The sequence below is a fragment of the Macaca nemestrina genome, chromosome 18 (genome assembly GCF_043159975.1).
Source record: "Macaca nemestrina isolate mMacNem1 chromosome 18, mMacNem.hap1, whole genome shotgun sequence".
Lineage (NCBI taxonomy): Eukaryota > Metazoa > Chordata > Mammalia > Primates > Cercopithecidae > Macaca > Macaca nemestrina.
Genome location: NC_092142.1, coordinates 1115574 through 1138344, shown reverse-complemented (window position 1 = coordinate 1138344; position 22771 = coordinate 1115574). Strand labels below are relative to the sequence as shown.

Below are 22771 nucleotides of genomic sequence, written 5' to 3'. Positions count from 1 at the left end.
AAAAATTGGCAAGGCACAGCGGCTCATACCTGTAATCTCAGCACTTTGGGAGGCCAAGGCAGGCGGATCACAAGGTCAGGAGATCAAGACCAGCCTGGCCAACATGGTGAAACCCCATCTCTACTAAAAATACAAAAGTTAGCCGAGGGTGGTGGTGCAAGCCTGTAGTCCCAGCTACTCATGAGGCTGAGGTAGGAGAATCGCTTGAACCTGGGAGGTGGAGGTTGCAGTGAGCTGAGATCACGCCACTGCACTCAGCCTGGGTGACAAAGCGAGAATCCGTCTCCAAAAAAATAATTAATTACATAAAAATTAAGGCTGGGTGTGGCAGCTCATGCCTGTAATCTCAGCACTTTGGGAGGCTGAGGCAGGACGATCGCTTGAGGTCAGGAGTTCAAGACCAGCCTGGCCCACATGGTGAAAACTCAACTCCACTAAAAATGCAAAAATTAGCTGGGTGCAGCAGCTCATGCCTGTAGTCCCAGCACTTTGGGAGGCTGTGGTGGGAGGATTGCTTAAGCCCAGGAGGGTGAGGCTGCAGTGAGCTGTGATTGCACCACTGCACTCCATCCTGGGCGACAGAGTGAGACCCTGTCTCAATAAAAATTAAAAATAGGCCGGGCACGGTGGCTCATGCCTGTAATCCCAGCACTTTGGGAGGCCAGGCGGGTGGATCACCTGAGGTTGGGAGTTCGAGACCAGCCTGACCAACATGGAGAAACCCCGTCTCTACTAAAAATACAAAATTAGCTGGGCGTGGTGGTTCACGCCTATAATCCCAGCTACTAGGGAGCCTGAGGCAGGAGAATTGCTTGAACCTGAGAGGCGGAGGTTGTGGTAAGCTGAGATCGTGCCATTGCAACTCCAGCCTGGGCAACAAGAGTGAAACTCCGCCTCAAAAAAATAAATAAATAAAAATAAAAGGCCGGGCGCAGTGGCTCACGCCTGTAATCCTAGCACTTTGGGAGGCCGAGGCGGGAGGATCACGAGGTCAGAAGATCGAGACCACCCTGGCTAACACGGTGAAACCCCGTCTCTACTAAAAATGCAAAAAATTAGCCAGGTGTGCTGGCGGGCGCCAGTAGTCCCAGCTACTCGGGAGGCTGTGGCAGGAGAATGGCGTGAACCCAGGAGGCGGAGCTTGCAGTGAGCCGAGATCGCGCCTCTGCACTCCAGTCTGGGTGACAGAGCGAGACTCCATCCCCCCTCCCAAAACAAAAACAAAAACAAAAACAAAAAAAAATAAAAATAGGCCGGGCGTGGTGGCTCACGCCTGTAATCCCAGCACTTTGGGAGGCCGAGGCGGGTGGAGCACAATTGTGGTCAGGAGATGGAGAGCATCCTGGCTAACACAGTGAAACCCCATCTCTATTAAAAATAAAAAAAATTAGCTGGGCATGGTGGCGGGCGCCTGTAGTACCAGCTGCTCAGAAGGCTGAGACAGGAGAATGACATGAAACCCGGGAGGCAGAGCTTGCAGTGAGCCGGGATCGCACCACTGCACTCCAGCTTGGGCTACAGAGCAAAACTCCATCCCCAAATAAATAATAAATAAATAAATGAATAAACTAAAAATAAAAATCTTTTTTTTTTTTTTTTTTTTTTTTTTTTTGAGACGGAGTCTCGCTGTGTCTCCCAGGCTGGAGTGCAGTGGGGTGATCTCGGCTCACTGCAAACTCCGCCTCCCGGGTTCACGCCATTCTCCCGCCTCAGCCTCCCAAGTAGCTGAGACTACAGGTGCCCGCCACCACGCCCGGCTAGTTTTCTGTATTTTTAGTAGAGACGGGGTTTCACCATGTTAGCCAGGATAGTCTCGATCTCCTGACCTCGTGATCCACCCGCCTCGGCCTCCCAAAGTGCTGGGATTACAGGCTTGAGCCACCGCGCCCGGCCAAAAAAATCTTAAAGGTAAAAGAGTAGACTCTGCCTGGGGCTGGGCACATGAGGTGCTCGCAGAGGTGGGGAGAGGCACACGGATGGGCTGCTGCCTCTACGCAGGGATCGGGAGAGGCAAGCGGGTCGGCGGCTGCAGCCATCCTGTCCTCCCGGCCGCTGCCGCTTGGCGGTCCCCGGGTCAGCACGGTGGGCTCCAGGCGCCCTCTGGTGGCGGCGTGAGGGTCAGCCCCAGACACCCTCCTGACAGCCTGGGCCCTGGACCTCCCTCCAGGCCTCCCCCAGAGAGGGACCAGTGTCTGTGGTTGGAGGGCGGGGTTCCTGGGGTTACCTGGTCTGGAAGGGCACATGCCTGACCCCGAGTTGATGCCTCAACCCCGGCGTCCCTGCCACCTCCCCAGCCTCATCTCCAGGGGTCCAGTGCCAATGCAGCCACCCACAGGAGAAGCCCTGGACACACACCCTTCTCCTCACAGCCCCTGGCCCCACCCAGGAAAGCACCTGGCATCAGTGGGTGCTCTGCTGCCTACAGGAGGGGCCTGGAAGGCCGAGTCTGGCCTCAGTTGCTATGGGTACAGGACCCGACATGCCACGGTGCAGGCGTTCAGTAAATACCCACAAAGTGGGGGGTGGCCGGGCGGAGGAGAGCCTGGAAGCCATCCCCAAGCTCAGGTGACGTCTCGGCTGTCTGTGCTGTTTGGGGGCCTCCTGAAGTGCCCCAAGCCCCAGACCCTCCAGTGCCCTGAAACCCCAGAAGGGGCCTCTCTCCATTTCCACCCAGGTCAGAACAAGAACGACAGCAGCAAGATGTACTCAAGTCAGACAAAAGGAAGAACTTCCCTCAGATTCTGCTTCAGGAAGCTTGGGCCTGGCGCGTGAGGCCGCCCCTGGAGCGTGCAGAGGCTAGGACAATCATCTCCCCTGCCTGGGGGTCGGCCTGGCCGTGGCCAAACACAGACACTGTATCACAAGGCCCCTCAGCCCAAAGCGGGGCGGCCAGCCTCACAGCTTGTCCCGAAGCCTGAGACTTAGTTTCTGTTCCTGGCTTGCCCAGAGGGTCCTTGGAGCTGCAGCCTGAGGGGGTGCTGAGGTGGGGGCGGTCGAGACCCTGGTCACTGCCACACGGTTCCCGCCTTTGGCCATTGCGTTCTCCCCACTAGACACAGGTCCTGGTCGGTGGAGGACACCAATGCTGCATTTGCCATGAGCTAGGCCCGAGCAGTGCCTGGCACAGGCAGCCCCATGTCCGGCAGGGAGGCGGCTGTGGACAGGTGGCTGCTCCACAGAGTGACTCGACGGGAAACCACAGTGCCGGGCACAGAACAGGAGCTGTCGCAGCCAGGGCAGGAGCTCGACTGGCTGGGGCCCTGGGGGAGCAACACCAAGGGCGAGGGCAGTTGATGGAAGGGGACAGGAAGGGAGCCTCAACCCTGGGGAGCAGAGGGGCAAAGGCCCTGAGGCAGATGGAATTTCGAGTAAACCAGGAACCACAAAGGGTGAGCCCTGGGGGCTCCTTGTTTGCTGGAAGCTCCATCTGCCTCAGAGCCTTTGACCCACTGCAAAGAGGAGGCGGGTAAGGCCGGCCCCACCCAGCCCACCGGCCCTGAGGGAGTTGGGGAGTTTGGATGCACCAGTGAACAGAGTCCCCCAGGAAATGGGGAGGAAGCATAGAGAGAAGGGTCAGATCGCAAGCCAAGACGCCCGCCTGCATCTCCGTTCACTGGGAGCAGAGCGAGGAGAGAGGTGTGGGCTGACCTGAGGCCAGCCCCTCCTGTGTCCCCAGCTGAGCCCTGCATGGGATTGGCCAAATGTGCTGCTCTGCTGGCCCCCCTGCTGCCCCCTCCCTCGGTGTCCCAGGTCTGGGACAGTGAAGATGGCTGCCATGACTGAGGGGCAGTGGGTACCAAGAGCTTGGCAGACCCTGGGCCACCCAGAAACACGCTCTGATAGCGCAACTGTGAGCACTGGCCTGCATCCCCTCCACCCAGCTGACCTACGAGGCTCAGGGTACTTGGGGGCCCCCCAAGGACATAGTCCTAGCTGCCAACTCACCCAGGCAGCCTGCACAACCCTGGCTCCCCTCCACCGGCCACCAGCCCTGCTGCACAGGCAGGATCCGGCCTCGCCCACCCACAGGCCTGCACCTCCGGGCCCACGGCAGCAAGGTTCCTATCTTGGGCATGCTTTCCTCCCTTTGCCAAGAGACCCACCCCCCTCCACACCTTGCAGCTCTTCAAGGAGCCGAAAATGCAGCTGCCGACTGATTTGCTGCGGGGCTAAAAATAACCACCGGGCTCCAGCCAGGGCCCAGGAAAATATCCCATTGCTAGGAGACAACCGTTGCCGGGAGACCGCCATTGCTAGGCGACGCATGTTGCTATGGTGATGGCTGGGCCCTGAGTCATCCTCAGCCTTGATGGGGGCAGGCCAGGCAGGGAGCAGAGCTGGAGGGCATCAGAGAAATCCCACCATCCATGGCACTCAGGTCACCCCCCATGGCTGTGAGGTTCTCATGCCTATGGGTGCCCATTCTGACTGTGGAGGGGCCAGGATGGCCAAACACACCTACAGCCCATGGCCTCACATGGATGGTCCCAGGTGCTCTCGGGCTGTGCTCCGGGCAGGGGGCAGGAGCAGCGGGTGGGGGTGGCATGACCATGTGACCCCTGGAGCAATCACTCTGCCTTCCAGTGTGGGGGTCTCACCACAGGTGCAGAGCTGAAGTCAATGTGGGTCCCCTCGCAGTCCTCCAAAGTCTCAGGGCAAGATGTGCCACAGCCTCTGGTCCTCACCCCATGGCTCCAGAGTGCCCTCCCAGCCACCCAGATGGGAGACAGCTCAGTGCTCAGGCATCAAGGCGAGGGGTGGCCCAGGGGAAGCATGCTCCCGGTAGGGGTTCTGCAGGAGAGGAGCTCTGTAGGTGAGAGGGTCCTCAAGGTGAGGGACTCTCTAGGTGAGAGGGTCCTCAAGGTGAGGGACTCTCTAGGTGAGAGGGTCCTCAAGGTGAGGGGCTCTCTAGGTGAGGGTGCTCCACCTGAGGGTGCTCCAGCTGAGGGTGCTCCACCTGAGGGTGCTCCAGCTGAGGGTGCTCCAGGTGAGGGTTCTCCAGGTGAGGGTGCTCCAGGAACGGAGTGCTCTGGATGAGGCTTCTCCAGGTGAGGGGTGTTCCAGGTGCGGGGTGCTCCAGGTGCCCTCTGGAGCCCAGGCACATATCAGTCCCCAGGACCAATGGAGGGGTGCGGGCCTGAGCAGGATCCACATCCCCCAGAGGAGACCCTGGTGGGGGATGAGTCTGCTGAGCAGCCCTCTTTGTTCAAGCCACTTCCCTCTGGGGTGTGAGCTGTTCTCCAAAGGTATCCTCTACAATGGTCCTCCCACCACGGGAGGGGATCCAAACTGCTGGTGTCAGTCACCTTTCATGCTGCTGGTGCATCGCTTTCTCTCTCATTCGCCACATTTGCCATGCATCCGTGATGTACTGAGCTGGAGGCTCAGTGCCCACGGACAGGGTGGTGAGGAAGAAGGCCCCACGCTGGTCCTCAGCGGGCACAGTCAGCCAACAGCCCATCAAATGCACCATCAGACAACAGGCAGACACAGGCTGAGAAAAAAGGTCCTTGGTGCTGGGGAGGTGAGGACACGGGTCTGTGGCCCTGTCCACCTGAGGGAGGGCTCCTAGGGGAGAACACATTAGCCAAGGTCTGAGAGGCAAGTAGTCACCCAGGTGCAGGTGGCAAGGGAGTGCTCCAGGCAAGGTGCCAGGAGAGGAGTGCTCCAGGTGAAGGGTGCTCTAAGGTAAGGGTGCTCCGCATGAGGACATGTTCCAGGAAGGGGTGCTCTAGGGGAGGGGCGCTGCAGGGGTGCTCCAGGTGAAGGGAGGGGTGCTCCCGGTGAGGGGTGCTCCAGGTGAAGGGAGGGGGTGCTCCAGGTGAAGGGAGGGGGTGCTCCAGGTGAGGGGAGGGGTGCCCCAGGTGAGGGGTGCTCCAGGTGAAGGGAGGGGTGCTCCAGGTGAGGGGTGCCCCAGGTGAGGGGTGCTCCAGGTGAAGGGAGGGGGTGCTCCAGGTGAACGGAGGGGGTGCTCCAGGTGAGGGGAGGGGTGCCCCAGGTGAGGGGTGCTCCAGGTGAAGGGAGGGGTGCTCCCGGTGAGGGGTGCTCCAGGTGAAGGATGGGCACCCTCCTGGACCCAGAGGAAGGCCAGTGTGGCTGAAGCTTCATCCTCAAGGGGCCAGGTATAGAGCGAGGCTGTGGGCCAGCCGTGCCAGGCCCTCAGGGCTGTGCAGACCGCAGCAAAGAATGGACAGGGCCCTGGGAAGAACAGGACCGTGTCTCCACGGCAAAATGACCCCACTGCATCCTGGGGAGAACAGGAGATGGGAGAGGGATGGAGAGACCAATGGGGAAGCAGCTGCCACCAACCATGGTGGAGACAGACAAAGTTGCCTGGCACAGGTGGGGTGACAGGTGGAGGGTAGGTATGTCACTGCTGGTGACAGAGGTGGAGGGTAGGTGGGTCACGGCTGGTGACAGAGGTGGAGGGTAGGTGGGTCACGGCTGGTGACAGAGGTGGAGGGTACGTGGGTCACGGCTGGTGACACAGGTGGAGGGTAGGTGGGTCACGGCTGGTGACACAGGTGGAGGGTACGTGGGTCATGGCTGGTGACAGAGGTGGAGGGTAGGTGGGTCACGGCTGGTGACAGAGGTGGAGGGTACGTGGGTCACGGCTGGTGACAGAGGTGGAGGGTACGTGGGTCACGGCTGGTGACACAGGTGGAGGGTACGTGGGTCATGGCTGGTGACAGAGGTGGAGGGTAGGTGGGTCACGGCTGGTGACAGAGGTGGAGGGTACGTGGGTCACGGCTGGTGACAGAGGTGGAGGGTAGGTGGGTCACGGCTGGTGACAGAGGTGGAGGGTAGGTGGGTCACGGCTGGTGACAGAGGTGGAGGGTACGTGGGTCACGGCTGGTGACAGAGGTGGAGGGTAGGTGGGTCACGGCTGGTGACGGAGGTGGAGGGTACGTGGGTCACGGCTGGTGACGGAGGTGGAGGGTAGGTGGGTCACGGCTGGTGACACAGGTGGAGGGTACGTGGGTCACGGCTGGTGACAGAGGTGGAGGGTAGGTGGGTCACGGCTGGTGACAGAGGTGGAGGGTAGGTGGGTCATGGCTGGTGACACAGGTGGAGGGTAGGTGGGTCACGGCTGGTGACAGAGGTGGAGGGTACGTGGGTCACGGCTGGTGACAGAGGTGGAGGGTACGTGGGTCACGGCTGGTGACAGAGGTGGAGGGTAGGTGGTTCATGGCTGGTGACAGAGGTGGAGGGTAGGTGGGTCATGGCTGGTGACAGAGGTGGAGGGTACGTGGGTCATGGCTGGTGACAGGTGGAGGGTACGTGGGTCATGGCTGGTGACAGAGGTGGAGGGTAGGTGGGTTCACAGCTTTGAAGGAGCACGGTCACCCTTTCTGCGATGATCTTTCACGCATTCTCTCCCGCTTAGATTCCGCAAAGGTAGGGCTGGCTTCTTGGCCCTCGCCAGGGTTGCATGACCCAAATGCCTGACCCCCACACTCACCCTATGCAGTTGGGGTGTGTCCAGCCCCAGCCCCAGCTGGGACTCAACACAAGCACAGCTTGTTCTCTGCCTGAGACCCTGGCACCTGCTGTGGGGTGAGAGCCCCAAGCATGAGGTGAAACCTTCCTACCAGGAGCGGTCCACGCCTGCTCTCAGCCAGGTGGAAGTTGCTGCCGGAAGGCCAGCCTGCCAGACCCACACACTGGAGACTCCTGGATAGGTTGGACGGACCCTCCCCTGTTGCCCCAACGGTCTTCACGGGGTTCGTCCTGTCTGCCCCACTCTGGGCACCTTCTTTGGTCAGTACCCAGGTACGGGGCAAGACTTACGCAGAAGAGCTGCGCTCACCCCAGGTAGACCCAGTGGCACCCCACAGCACGCACAGAACCAGCCCCACCCCGGGACCCAGCCAGGATGCCGTCAGTCTGACCCTCCTTCCCGCTGCCCCCAGGTCTCACACCGGCCCCTCCGGTCGGGCTTCCCATCAGGACGCTGGGAACAGCAGCTGGTTTCACTCCTGTTCAGATCCTCTCAGGAGCCCCATTCAGCCCTGCAGCTCTTCCCCGATGCAGACCCCCTCTGCTCTCCCCACACCTGCTCCCTCCCCCGACCCTGCTCCCAGGAGACCCCCAGGATGGGGCGCCATTGGCCTCCGTTCTCCTGCCCTGAGTCTGCTGGGGCGTCTGGGTCTCCAGCGGTTCCCACCGAGTCCTCCACCTTACCCAGCACGTCCCACCCCTGCCTGGGCTGCAGCGGCCGCCGCCTCCAGCCTCCAGTTTATTCCCGAGGGAACTTGCCAGGCCGCTCGGATCTTTGCACACCCATTCCCGAGCCATCCCTCCCTCGCACCGTGGGGGTCTCAGCTCCAGTGGGGCACCCTCAGGACGCCCCCGCCCCCGTCAGAAGTCACCACCGCAAGCCCTCGGATGCTTTCACTGTCACTATCTGAAATGATCTGTGCAGTCACTTGTTTTCGCGCTCTGCGGGTGTGCCAGGGTCTCCAATGAGGCGCTTCTGGCCGGGCACGCAGCAGGTGCACGGGGGGGGGGTGTGAGGGCTGTGAAGGGCCCTGGCCGCGGGCTGGGCGGGAGGGTCCAGAGATGGGGGTCTGACCACCCTGTCTCCTCTGGGCCGGGTCTCACCTTCCTCGCCTCCCCAGGTGGTGGCCAAGGGCAGGGACGCGCGGTGCCGCCCCCGTTCCCATAGGACCCCGGACCCCTGGGCCACCCGCCGGCGCCCGCTCTCCCGCCTCCCCTCGCCCTCCCTTCCGCCTCCCGCGCCCTCCCCGCCCGCCCGCCGCGCGCCCGGGTTTGTTATTGTGCGGGTGCCCGCGGCGAGGGGGGCGGGGGCGCGTGCCGGGCCTGCCGCGTGCTTGTGGACGCCGTGCCGGGAGCGCGCCGCGCGCGGGGGCCGGGGCGGGGCGGGGGCGGGGCTCGGCATTATCGGCGCCCCCGCCTGGGCTCGCGAACCCGGATTGGCTCCCCACGCCGGGAGCGCGCCAGGGCGCGGCGTTTGGGGCCGGGCGGGGGCCGCGCGCGGCGCCGGCGGCGGCCGCGGAGGAGCGCGGGGAGGGCGAGGGGAGGAGGAGGCGCCCGCCTGGTTCCCTGCAAAGCGGCCTTATTTATCTGGGCACAGCCTCAGCCTCCCCGGTGGGAGGCTTGGGGCGGCCGATCCTCTCCCACCGGGGAGCTCCTTTCCGTGCGCGGCCGAGGGGGCCCGGCCAGGCCGGGACGCGGGGCGCGGGGCGCAGGGCGCGGCCGGGCCCTGCCGGCCAGTCCAGCACCCCGGCGGCCCCCGCGCGCGCCGACGCCCATGCCGGGCTCCCCATGACGGGAGGTCGCCCGGCAGACAGCGTGGCATGAGCCAGGAGCCCGGGCCGAGGTAAGGTGCGCGTGCGGCCGGGCTGCGGGGCAGGGAGGGGGCCAGGCCGCACCTCCGCGGCGGCCACAATGAGGAGGGGGCGGGGTGGGGGTGGGGGCCGCGCCGCCGCCTCCGGGTAAGGGCTTACGTAACGGCAGCCCCTTCCCCACCTCCCCCGCGGCCGCTGGGCCTCCGTCCCCGCCTGGCCTTCCTGCAGCCCCGCGACCCGGCCCCTGGCCTGGAAGAGGCCCGCTCCCCACCGGCCACTCGGCCAGGGCTGAGGATCGGTGCCGCCTGGGCCACCGAAAGGAGGAATTGTAGGCCCCCGGCCCCCACCCCGCCTGGTGGGCTCAGAGGGCGCCCTCGGACCTAAGTGACAGGCCAGGGGCCGTTAAACTGCAGGGGGGGCGCGTGACTGTGCCGCCTGCGGGCCGGCCCTCCCCGGGCTGCTTCTGGACCCGAGGCCTGCACTGAGCTGCCGCCCGCGGGAGGAGGAGGGTGGGGGGAGGCTGGCACTTTCCTGGTTCTGGAGGCGGGACCGGGCCTTGGCCAAGGTTGGAGGGCCTCAGAAGGGAAACCTGCTGGGGAGGGGTCCCGTGTCCTCCTGGGGATTAGGTGGGTGGAGAGGTTTCCCCACCCATCACCCCAGAAGGAGAGAGGGCTGCGGTGGCCGCCTCAGGAACCCACGGCCCAGCGGCCACTCCAGGCCGTTCCCAGGCTCCAGGCTCTGCTCGGGCAGCCTGCCCTCCGCAGGAGGAGCAGATGGCGGAGGCCACCTCACCTGCCTCTTCCTTCAGGCCCTTCCCCCACACCCATGCATCCGAGGGCCCAATGGCCAGGGGCAGCTCAGGCCTCCCTGGTGCGCAGCTGGACACAGGGCCCTCTCCCAGCCCACCCCCCCGGCGTGGTGCTGGACAGCAGCCTTGGAGAAGGTTTGGGTGAGGCCAGGAGACTGAGGGATTTTCCATCTCCCAGGCCAGGGCAGAGGCCTGGAGGAACCTGGCTGGCCTGGCCAGAGATGGACACAGGGCTGGACCTGGAGCCGCCTGGAGGGGAGGGAAATTCAAGGCCCAGCTGCAAACATGGCTGTGTGGGGCGACCCTAGGACTCACTTGTCCCACTCCCTGCCCCCTGCCCCCCCAACCGCCCCTCACCTGGGGCCAGACCCATGAGTTCAGCCCCTTCATCGATGGACTCACCGCCTCCAGCTCACACCCACTTCCAGGGCAGCTGAACCAGTCCGACTCCCACCAATGAGAAGGACAGGGACGGCTTTGTGGGTGGGAGGAACGGGGCCCTTGAACCAGCCAGACGTGGACCCAGGAAGCCCTGTGTTGCCAGGGGGTTAGGGATGTCCCACCCCGGTGGCACTGCTCAGCCATCCAAAGACCCCATCTCCTTGCATGTGGGCACCCACTGCTGTGCCTCCCATGACTGGGTGGCAGTGAAGGGAGCTCGGTGGGTGAGCAGGTGACCCGAGCCTTCCCCACCAGTGGTGCAGGAGGAGCCAACGGCCAAACCAGCTGCAGTGTGTGGGTTCGGGCCTCAGGCACTAGGGGCCCAGGCCTCACCTCTGGGGGTGCTCACGCTCTCCCGAGCAGGGGCTGAGATGAGGCCTGGATCCCAGCACCCACTCCCCAGGGTGTCCAGCCTGCAAGGCTGAGCTGCCCTGGGCTTGACCATGGGTCCTTAGTCTGCTGGGGCAGCAACACGGGTCTCTCTCGAGGCCACGTGCCTGCTGGGCCATGGTGCCCCTCCCCAGAGCCCCTGGTGCACCCCCAGAAGCATCTCAAGCTGGGGGCGGGAGAGGAGCTCTGCCGCTGTGCCACGTGCCAAGTGGCAGGGACACGGGTGTGCCTGCGTCACGGGGCTGCCACGGAATGTGTCAGCCTGCACCCTGTCCCCAATCCCCAGCCACCCCAGCTGTCACCCCAGTCTCTGGGGCTGCCGCTGCAGATGGAGCCCGATGTGCGTTTTTCTGGCCACCAGGGCCCTGCGCAACTCCAAGGCCCTCCGTGGGCAGGCCTCGATGGTCCCTGAGGTTCTATGAGGGCCGAGTATTTGGTTAGGCTGTGCCCTGGTCTGATGCTCACAGAGATGGGGACACCAGAGATGGGGGAAGAGACCTTCAAACTGGGGGCGCTGAGGGGTGAGGAGGTTTCCCAGGCATGCATCCAAAATGATGTCCCAGGGGTGGGCACGCAGTGTGCAGCCTCTACAAGGAACTCAGCGCTGTGGCAGGGACCCTGCAGGATGAGGGCAGTGCTTGGAGAGACCACCAGCCCAGGGCCCAGCAGGAAGGCATCGAGAACCCATGAGGCAGAACAGGGCAGAGCGAGGACCCTGTGAGGTGCACCTGGCCGGGACCCAAGTACAGGGAATCAGCCAGCCCCCGGGCTCTTGGAGCCAATCGTAGCTCTATGTAACTTCTGGAAAATCCCTTTGCAAGCTCTGTTTCCCCAGTCCTGGTTAGGCAGTGTGTGAACGAAGGGCTCTGGTTAGTCGGAGGAGGGGTGCGTGTGGTGCCGGAGAGAGCGGGGCAGGAGAACCCCCTTCCCTCTCTTGGCTTGGGCCAGATGGTGGAGGACAGGCAGCCGCTTCCTCAGCCCTGCAGCTCCTGAGGAGGGAGCCAGCTGAAAAGGAGATGGGCTCCCCTCATCTGAAGGCTCTGTTTATTCCAAGGCCCACCCCAGCCCCGGGGTCCTGGGAGCCCTCTCAGTGACTCAGGTACCAACCTAATCCCAACCCCAGAGGCCACTTTCCCCATGGACACTGGCCCTGGCACAATCCGGATTAATTTTCCTAGCTATGCCTTCCCCACTGACTGGCCTCCTCCTAAATTTGAGCAATCCTCCATCAGCCCTCCGGGGGCCCTGGCAGCTGCACCCCTTTCTGCATGACTGACCTAGTGGGGCCGAATTCCTCATTCATTCATTCCGCGAACATGCAGAGGCCATGCACATTGGTGCCGTCCGTCCTCAAGAGTCCTCAGGCCAGGAGGAGAGGCACCAGATGGACGGTGATGATAACCCATGGGATTGTGAGACCCTGGAGGCGCTTTCTCAAGAGCTGGGGGTCCCGGAGCAGGAGGCAGGGGCCACCTCACACCAGGAGCTGAGGGATGGAGGAGAAGAGCTTGCAGGGCTAAGGCAGGGAAACCCTGCTAGGCAAGCAGGGGGAACGGTGTTTGCCCAAGCAGAGGGGCAGGGGAGGGGGAATGGCATGACTGGGCTGTGGCATCAGGGCTGGGAAGGGGCAGGAGCTGAGGTCTCAGGGCTCAGTGACTTGCTTCGCAGAAAAGGCAGCTCTTGTGGGGCCCCAGCATGACCATCTGGGAATTGTCAGCCTGGACGCCTTAGGTGCGGGGTCCTCCCAGGAGCGCCCGGGCCCCACTGTGCTCTCTAGGCTCACTCTGGCCACCTGCTTCACACTGCATCCCCTGGGGAGGACATAGAGGCCACGGTCACCTCTCCCCAGCAGCTCCCAGGCCAGGCTCAGGCTGCTGAGGACAAGACAGCTGAGGTAGGGTAACCTCTCTTTCCCCTGGGGTGAGCCCAGGAGCCTCGACAGACTTCCACTTCAAGCTGAGCCAGCACCCCAGGACTGAGGCTGAGGATGGTGCAGGCATGGCCGCCTTTTTAGCAGGTCTCTTCCCCGTATTAGCACCTGGGGTGCTTGTCCTAAAGGGAGAGGTAATCCCTAGCAGCCCACGCAGGTCGTCCGAGCCCCTTTGGGTGGAATGAGGGCTCTCACAGTCACCAGCAGGAAAGGGGGCTCTGGGAGCCATGGGAACCTGCTCCTTGGTGACCGTCTGGCTGGGAGGGTGGGGCCAGGGCCAGGCAGAGGGGCCTTGTCTGAGCCCCCAGGGACTTCTCACTTAACCAGCGGAAAGACCCCAGTCTCCACTGGGAGCTCAGCTTTCTCCCACAGCGCCCATGCCTGGGCCAGTGTGTGGCTGTTTGCGTTTTTGAGCTACAGGCTGGGAGATTCTCGGGCTGAGTCAGTCAAGCTGGGAGTGTGAGGAGCAGCGGGGGCCGGCAGGAACATGGACACGAGATTGGGGGGCAGCGGGGCCGCCTGTGCAGGGACGCAGCTGCCACCAAGCACATGGGTCGAGGGCTGACCCCAGGCAGAGCAACGTCTTGTGGCTGCGGTGTGGGTGTGGATGAGGACAGCCAGGCCCGGACCCATACCCGGACAGCCGCTCCTCAACCTGTCCCCTCCCTCCTGTGGGCTCTCAAAGTGTGGCTTGATTTCTCCATCTCGACCCTGAGGCCTGGAGGTGGGGACAGGACTGTGGGCGCCAGGAAACGTGAGCTGCCTAGTGGGGCGGGAAAGGAGCCCTGCGAATGCCTCCCCCAGGCCCCCCCAGCCCCGGCGCTCCACGTGCGGGCCCATGACTGGGAGCGTTTTCAACCTAAATCGGCACTGCTCCGGGATTATTCCTACCCTGGCACCGCCCCCGCCGCCGCCTCCAGATCGTTCTCGGCTTCTCCCCCACTGCCCGCCCCCGGGGCCCCTCCCTGCTGAGCGGGGATTGCGGGGCTGCCCCGACCCTGCCGCTGTCCGCTGTGAGGCCGGCCTGGGCCTGCCCTGAGCGCGCGGCTGGGGCGGCCGCTGTCCATGGTGCTGGCGCGGGTGACGCGCCGACCGGCGGGGTCTGCGGAGGCCCAGGCGTCCCTGGCGGTGAAGTCCGCGCTCCGGATCTGGGGGCACGGAGCATATTTAGGCTGGTGCTGTCTCCCGCTCTGGAGTCGGGGCGGCCGTGGGCCTGCTGCTGCCCCCTCGGGCGCAGGCATCCTGCGATGTCCCCTCTCCCCAGCTCTGGTAGGGAACCAAGGCAGCCCCGCGCCAGGCCTCCCCGGACACCGGGGGCAAATTACTCCTCAGAGCCTCGTGTTCTTTACCCGAAACTGAGGTAGCAACACCCCCACCCCTAAGGGCGGCCGTGAGGTCGGAACATGTGTGACCCCAGTGGGCCCTTGCAAATGTTGTGATGTCATCAGCCTCTGGGAGGCTGAGCCTTATCATGAACACATGACGGGGGTCACCGGCTGTGGGTACCTCCTCTGTGGAGGGCCTGGCCCCACTTTGGGGAAAGGGAGATGGTACAGAGGGTGGGGCTGGGGCTCCTGCCATCAGGGCAGGAAGGACTTAAAACCCAAAGCTGGGTTCTCAGCCACAAGGGCCACATGTTCTGGTGAGACCCCTGGTCCTGGCCCCGGTCTGCACCCCTCCCCAGATGTGGGCTGGTGGCAAGGCTGGCCCTGTCTGGGGCTTGGAAGCTAGTGCGGGGGCCTGGTGCTGGGAAGAGCAGGGCAGGACCTCCCACAGCCTCCCTCCCTCCCCTCCGCCCTGACCAGATTATGGGGAACGGGCTGCCGGCCTTGGGGTTGCAGTGCCATCCCAGACCCCACCACTCTCTGTGGTGGAGCTGACCAGGCCCTGTAGACCCAGAAGAGACACTCGGTGAAAAAGATGTGAACCGTCCTCTTCCTGAGAGGATTCCAGGGCCCACCCCAAGCCTTGGAATCTTCTGAGAGACTCTCGGACACCCCCTTGGTGGCTCCAAGAGACCTCCCAGCGAGGCCGTGGCAGGAGGGGGCAGGGTGGGCTGGGAGTGGCTTTGGCCCCTCCTCTGAGATTTTGCGGCAGGGAGGCAGGACCTGCATGAGGCTCCAGGCTTAGTCCTGGGGTCACCTAAGACCCGGAAAGATGCATCTTGCTTTGCCCTGGAGTGTGGCCGCGGGGCTCAGACGTCACTCTCCCAGCCCTTGCTATGAGCCATGCACTGAGCTCATTCACATTGCAGTGCCCCAAGGCAGTAGGTACCGTCACCTCCCCAGGCTTGAAGGTGAGGAAATTGAGACTCAGAGAAGGGAAGTGGCTTGCCAAGACTACAGAGCCAGGGTGGGGCCCATTTCAAGTCCAGGGCGTGTGACTCCAAGGGCTCTAACCTCCTCCCCGGATGTTGGGGTGGGGGCGGCAGGAGATCCGGACTGCGGAGCAGATGGTAGCACCGTGAGGGTCCCACCTCTCCTTCGCTCCGTGGCTGTGCCCAGTGCCCCCTGCCACCCCACTCACAGACTGGAGGCCTGCGGAGGGTGCCCAGGACTGGTCCCACCCCACCCTGTGGGTGGATGTCACTGGCCTGAAGGTACCCTCCACATGGCCTTCCACAGCCAGCTCTGCCCGAACATTGGCTTCACCACTTATCTGGCCATGGCCTCAGGCAGGCAGTTTGCCCGGCCTTGGCCTCAGTTTCCTCATCTGTGCAGTGGGTACGGTTATCACAGCATCGTCCCCATTGGGGAGGTTAAAGTGACAGCTTGTGTCCAGGGCTAATCATGCTGGCGCCATGGCAAACCCTGGGAAGATGCCTACCCTTTCTTTGCATTGATTCTTTTTTTCCTTTTTTTGAGACAAAGTCTAACTCTGTTGCCCAGGCTGGAGTGCAGTGGCATGATCTCAGCTCACTGCAACCTCCGCCTCCAGGGTTCAAGTGATTCTCCAGCCTCAGACTCCCAAGTAGCTGGACTACAGGAGCCTGCCACCAAGCCTGGCTAATTTTTGTATTTTTAGTAGAGACGGGGTTTCACCATGTTGGCCAGGCTGGTCTCAAACTCCTGACCTTGTAATCCACCCGCCTCGGCCTCCCGAAGTGCAGGATTACAGGCATCAGCCAGTGCACCCAGCTCCTTGGGTAGATTCTGAGCCAGGGAAGCTCCTGTGCACATGGAGGTTGGCTACAGAGCCAACACCAGAGCACCTCCTGAGAGCTGCGCAGTCACCCTGCAGGGGAGGGGCCAGAGTCCATTCCAGACCCTTCCCTTCAGTTCCCCAAGCCTGCCCAGAGGGGTGGGCCCGGTGGGTACTGACAGTGGACAGCACAGCAGAAGAGGTGAAGAGGGCAGTCCTGACCTCACCAGGTCCACCTCCATTTTCTTCTCTGTAAAATGGGCATCATGGTACCTAAGTGCCAAAAAGTGTTGGCGTTTCTTGGCCTCACTGGGCAGACAAAAAGGTGTCTGGTTAGAAGCGGCGGCTCATGACCGTAATCCCAGGATTTTGGGAGGCCGAGGTAGGTGGATCACTTGAGGTCATGAGTTTGAAAGCAGCCTGACCAACATGGAGAAACCCTGTCTCTACCAAAAATACAAAATTAGCCAGGGGTGGTGGCAGGCGCCTGTAGTCCCAGCTACTCAGGCGGCTGAGGCAGGAGGATCACTTGAACCTGGGAGGCGGAGGGGTTGCAGCGAGCCAAGATCACCTCTCTGCCCTCCAGTCTGCATTCCAGGCAACAAGAGTGAAACTCTGTTTCAAAAAAAAAAAGAAGGTGTCCATGGGTAATGGGCAATGAAGGTTGAGCTCAGTGCGTACTGCAGGTGCCCAGTGAGTGCCGCGAGTGGCCATGGTCAGCTTCCTGTTGCCGCTCACAGGGAGGGAGAGGCAGGCACTCCCATCCTCTCTGTCTGGTGATTCTGGAGCACTGTGGGGACGCCCAGGGAGGGAAGGAGCCCCACTGCACCTGCCCCCAACCCCAGCCTTCCAGACTCAGCAATAGACTCACTCTCCCTCCTGGCCCTCATCCACAGAGCGTGCCAGGAAGATGTCGAGCCCGGGCATCGACGGCGACCCCAAGCCTCCATGCTTGCCTCGAAATGGTCTGGTGAAGCTGCCAGGCCAGCCCAACGGCCTGGGTGCGGCCAGCATCACCAAGGGCACGCCAGCCACCAAGAACCGTCCCTGCCAGCCACCACCCCCACCCACCCTCCCACCACCCAGCCTGGCTGCTCCACTGCCCCGGGCTGCCCTGGCTGGGGGCCCGTGCCCCCTGGCAGGTGGACCAGCCTCAGCCTTGGCACCTGGGCCCCCAGCGGAGCGGCCGCCGCTGGCCACGGACGAGAAGATCCTCAATGGGCTCTTCTGGTATTTCTCGGCCTGCGAGAAGTGTGTGCTGGCCCAGGTGTGCAAGGCCTGGCGGCGCGTGCTTTACCAGCCCAAGTTCTGGGCAGGCCTCACGCCGGTGCTGCACGCCAAGGAGCTCTACAATGTGCTGCCTGGTGGCGAGAAGGAGTTCGTGAACCTGCAGGGCTTCGCTGCAAGAGGCTTCGAGGGCTTCTGCCTGGTTGGCGTCTCTGACCTGGACATCTGTGAGTTCATTGACAACTATGCGCTCTCCAAGAAGGGTGTCAAAGCCATGAGCCTCAAGCGCTCCACCATCACGGACGCAGGCCTCGAGGTGTGCGCCAGGCTGCAGGGGGACAGGGCTGGGGGCAGGGCCGGGCAGCAGCAACCCTGTGGGGGCCGGAGAGGATGGTGGCTTTGGGGTTGGGGGCATGTGCCCAGGCTGGGGTGAGGGGGACAGGGCTGGGAGGCAGGGCTGGGCAGCAGCAACCCTGTGGTGGCTGGAGAGGATGGTGGCTTTGGGGTGGGGGGGTGTGCGCCCAGGCTGGGGTGAGGGGGACAGGGCTGGGCAGCAGCAACGGGCTGGAGAGGATGGTGGCTTTGGGGTGGGGGAAAGCAGGACTGACTACCGGGGGACCTCATGCAAAGGGAAAATGTGGGTCCCTTGCTCAAAGACAATCAAGATATTCAAGATGGCAGCAGCAGAGCAGTCAATTAAATGCAGGGCCCAGGCCCGGTGGCTCACGCCTGTCATCCCAGCACTATGGGAGGCCAAGGCAGGCCGCTTACTTGAGGTCAGGAGGTCAGGAGTTCGAGCCCAGCCTGGTCAACATGGTGAAACTCTGTTTCTATTTAAAATGCAAAAATTAGCCAGGCCTGGTGGCGGGCACCTGTAGTCCCAGCTACTTGGGAGGACACTGAGGCAGGAGAATTGCTTGAACCCGGGAGGCCGAGGGTGCAGTGAGCTGAGATCACGCCGCTGCACTCCAGCCTGGAACCTGGGCAACAGTGTAAGACTATCTCAAAATGAATGCATAAATAAATAAAATAAACGCAGGGGGAGAGGATGCTGGGGGAAGCTGAGGGGCAGCTGGGAAAGGATCTCCCAGGAACAGAGGTCAGAGGAGCCGCCTGGCAGCTGGGCCTGTAGTTTAATTGTAACATTGGCGCCAACGCCCCTGGCACCTGCTCTGCCAGGCCCTGGGCTCTTGTCCCGATGCCCCACCTCCTCACACACTGCCAAGTGTTTTCAGGGTTCAGCTCCCTGCATGTTTACACCCTACCCAGGACCACTGCTTCCTCCCTGCCAGCTCCACCCTGTCTCCTGCAATCCTCTGGCGCTAGCTGCCGGCAGGAACGCACTGAGCTGGGGGCGGGGAGCCCAGGCCGGGCACCCCGCTGACCTGGCGCCCGCCCGCCTGCAGGTTATGCTTGAACAGATGCAGGGCGTGGTGCGTCTGGAGCTGTCGGGCTGCAACGACTTCACCGAGGCCGGGCTGTGGTCCAGCCTGAGCGCGCGCATCACCTCGCTGAGCGTGAGTGACTGCATCAACGTGGCCGACGACGCCATCGCGGCCATCTCGCAGCTGCTGCCCAACCTGGCGGAGCTGAGCCTGCAGGCCTACCATGTGACGGACACGGCGCTGGCCTACTTCACGGCGCGCCAGGGCCACAGCACGCACACGCTGCGCCTACTCTCCTGCTGGGAGATCACCAACCACGGCGTGGTCAACGTGGTGCACAGCCTGCCCAACCTCACCGCGCTCAGCCTCTCGGGCTGCTCCAAGGTCACCGACGACGGCGTGGAGCTCGTGGCCGAGAACCTGCGCAAGCTGCGCAGCCTTGACCTCTCATGGTGCCCACGCATCACCGACATGGCGCTGGAGTACGTGGCTTGCGACCTGCACCGCCTGGAGGAGCTCGTGCTCGACAGGTGCGCACCCGGGGCCGCGCCGGGTGGGGGGCGGGGGGCGGGGCGGGGCGGGGCGGGGCCGCGGCGGGCCGGGCTGCACGGGGAGAGGCGGGGCAGGGGGAGGGCTTCTGGCGGGGCGGAGGCTGTGGCGCGGCGGGCAGAGCCCTCGGAGGCAGAGCGCCTGGGGACCGGGCAGAACCGTAGCACGGGTTGGCTGGACCCTTGTCCTTCCCGGTGGGTGGGATCGAGGAGGGGCCTGTGGCTGCTCCAGGTGGGGCAGGAAGGGATTCACGCCAGGGGCACTCCCAGGAAGACGAGGGAGGGCCGGGGCCAGGTGATTTGAAGGAGGGGGTCCCCTCTGGTGCAACCACAGGTGTGTACGCATCACGGACACTGGCCTCAGCTATCTGTCCACCATGTCGTCCCTCCGCAGCCTCTACCTGCGATGGTGCTGCCAGGTACCGGCTCTCAAACACCCCGGGATTGGGGAATCGACGGGGAGGTGGGGGCGCGAGGAGAGCTCCTGGACCCACTCAGATCCTGGGAGAGTCTGGGGCCCCTCCCTATCCAGCAGCCGACTTAAGCGGAACCCAGGGGTCCCCGGCGGCCCCCACCAGCCCTTCCCAGCTGCCTCCCGGCTCCGGGATGACTGAGGAACCCCGGGCTTGAACCCGCCTAGCCCTCCATGGACCCCAGGGTGCCCTCCGCCTCGGTGCGAGCGGAAATCATTAAGTCGCTCCTCCACGACCGACAGGTGCAGGACTTCGGGCTGAAGCACCTCCTGGCCCTGGGGAGTTTGCGCCTCCTGTCTCTGGCAGGTGAGACCCCCATTTCTACTCTAACGCTGAGCAGTGACCACCCACCCCCACCTAGTCCGCCCGCCCAGCCTGCCCGGTCCTTGTGCAAACTCACGCCCGGCGCGGACACACCGTCCCGGGTCCGAGGCGGAGGAGGAGGGAGACGCGGGCACTGAGCCGCCCTATGACCCCGCCGTCCCCGCCTTCCCCGCCCAAGCCCTGGGTCCTGCGCACTGAGCCGCCCTCTAACCCCGCCGCAGGCTGCCCGCTGCTCACCACCACCGGGCTGTCGGGCTTGGTGCAGCTGCAGGAGCTGGAGGAGCTGGAACTGACCAACTGCCCCGGGGCCACCCCCGAGCTCTTCAAGTACTTCTCGCAGCACCTGCCCCGCTGCCTCGTTATTGAGTAGCGCGGGGCCCCCGCCCTGGTCGCGGGAACCCGGCCATGACCTGGGCGGGGGCGCGGGGCGCCGCCGAGCCCCCTCTTCCCGCCTTGCGCTCGGGGGAGTCCCCGCGCCCCCGGCCTAGCGCGGGAGGCGGGGCGAACCGAGGGAAAGCCCCGCCCCGGCCTTCGGCCCCTCCGCCCTCCCGGCCCCGCCCCGGGCAGGGGGGCGGCGGGTGGGTCCGCCCCACGCACGCACGCACACTCGGGGACTTTGTGCATGCCCCTCGTGCCCGCACTGCACGCCGCCCTCCGCCACGCCACAGCCACAGCCGCCGCCATCACTCGCTCGCCCGCCCGCTTGGGGGGCGGGGCTCGGTCCTTGGGGGGCGCTTTGAGCTCTCCAGACTGTCCTTACCGCCTTCCCCGCCACACCCGCTCTGTCTCCCCACTGTCCCCCCATCCCGGGCAGGGCCCAGGGGAATTGAGGGGGCTGGGTCCCCCAGGACACAGGGGCCCGGAAGAGCCCTACGGGCTTCCTGCATCTTCCACCGCACCATGCCTGGAGCCCTCCGAGGGGTGTCAGGGGAAACAGGCCACCGCCAAAGCCATGGCCCGCCGCCGAGAGCCCAAGCCCCACCCGCACCTCCTCACCCATCCAGCCTGACCCACGCGGCCTCCCTTCCTCCTTGCCGCTGTGTGGGGCAGCCCCCTGTCGGCCCCCTAACCCAGCCTTGGTTCCTGGCCAGGCTGAGACAGAATTGGGCAGGGAGAGGGCAGAAGGGCTGGCGATCACTTGGAGTCATTAACATTATCCCAGCTGACTCCGGTCGGCCTCAACCCAGGGGTGGCACAGGCACCTTGCAAGCCTCCGAGCTGGAGCCACCCTCAGGCCTGGGGAGAGGCCTGGGCCAACCCCACACCTCAGCTCCTGCACCCAGCCGGGCTCAGTTCAGGCCTGGGCACCGAGCTTCACCCTGGGCGATCTCCTCAGGTGGAGTCTGCAGAGTGGACCCAGCCAAGGGTCAGGGTCAGCACTGGGTCAGCGACTCCAATCTTCCAGTGGCCAGCACACCCTAGACACCCCAAGGAGGGAGGGCTCCTTTCTGGCCTCCCCGCCACTTCACCCCTCCCCAGCTTCCCAAACTTCTGCCTGCCCAAATGGGCTCTGACCGTGCTCTGTCGGCCCGAGACATTTGGAGGTCCTGGGGGATGCTGGCAAACCTCAGCCGTCGCTGAGGAGGGGGCTGGGGGCCCCTTCCCACCCCAACCTTGAGCCCCAGGAGATACAGTGCCCACACCCAATCTTGGGACACTCCCTATCTGGTTGGAAGAGAGTAACCAGTTTCCAGAGAGCCAGAGAGTGAGAGAGAAAGAGTGAGAGAGAGAGAGAGAAAGAGAGAGAGAGATGCTGTTGAATCAGAAACAGATCAACAGCCCAAAGATTTTCCAGCCCCAGGAAGCTCCAGGGCTGAGTGGTCAGGAGCCAGTTTCTCCAGCCCCTCCTCCCCACAACCCCTAGTGGGGAGGGGCAGCTGTCCATTTGCCCAAAGTATTAATGCAACTGAAGCTGTGATATTTCCAACGACTGTAGGAGGAAAAATTAAGGGGAGAGAGGAAAACAAAACCAACCAACCCCTAAAATCATTTTCTTATTGTACATAACGACCTCATTCTCCTGTATATGCGGAAGATATAACCTTATATTTGGTAAGTGTTTCTTGTGCTATTTTATCACGTGACCTGTTTATAAAAATATATATTAAAAAAAATTGTAAAAATCTGTGTCTGAGTTGTTTTTAGGTCACCAGGCCACAGTGTAGGATGGCGTATCTGCCCTGGGCGTCCCGGGTCTCGGGATTCTCCTGTGCCTCTTATCAGATTTATTCTTTCTTGCAACAAAGGGGTAGAGGTTGGATGCCAATGTGGTAGAATGGAAACAACAGTGACTACACGGAAGGCAGAGGACCTCCCATTCCTTAAAGGCAGAGACGACACTAAAGTCACTACACATAATATTCCCTCCAAAGTATCTAGACTCTAGCCCACCCATCCGGAGAAGCAGAAATGAGCCCTATTCTATGCACAGAGTAACAGGCAGGGACAAGGATGTCGCAAAAGATTACACAATGCACCAATAGCAATGTCTGACGCCCAGGGAAGAAAGGTCGAAAGAGGGTAACTGAGGCTGGGCACGGTGGCTCACGCCTGTAATCCTAGCACTTAGGGAGGCCAAAGCGGGGGGGGGGGGGGTGGATCACCTGAGGTCAGGAGTTCGAGACCAGCCTGGCCAATATGGTGAAACCCTGTCTCTACTAAATATATAAAAAATTAACCAGGCGTGGTGGTGGTTGCCTGTAATCCCAGCTACTACGGAGGCTGAGGCAGAATCACTTGAACCCAGGGGGTGGAGGCTGCTGTGAGCTGAGATTGCGCCACCTCACTCCAACC

At 63.1% G+C, this 22771-nt stretch overlaps 1 protein-coding gene and 1 pseudogene across 1 annotated transcript; one reads left to right on the top strand and one right to left on the bottom strand.

Moving 5' to 3' along the window:
- Positions 1–5583: 5583 nt before the first annotated feature.
- Positions 5584–6361, bottom strand: LOC139359953 (uncharacterized; annotated as a pseudogene).
- Positions 6362–9024: 2663 nt separating this feature from the next.
- LOC105485900 (F-box and leucine rich repeat protein 16) lies at positions 9025–22101 on the top strand. The gene is made up of 6 exons (XM_071083789.1): positions 9025–9343; positions 16918–17564; positions 18655–19163; positions 19516–19600; positions 19897–19960; positions 20200–22101. The coding sequence occupies exons 2-6, from the start codon at positions 16932–16934 to the stop codon at positions 20346–20348; spliced, it is 1440 nt and encodes a 479-aa protein (XP_070939890.1). The 5' UTR covers positions 9025–9343; positions 16918–16931; the 3' UTR covers positions 20349–22101.
- Positions 22102–22771: the final 670 nt, after the last annotated feature.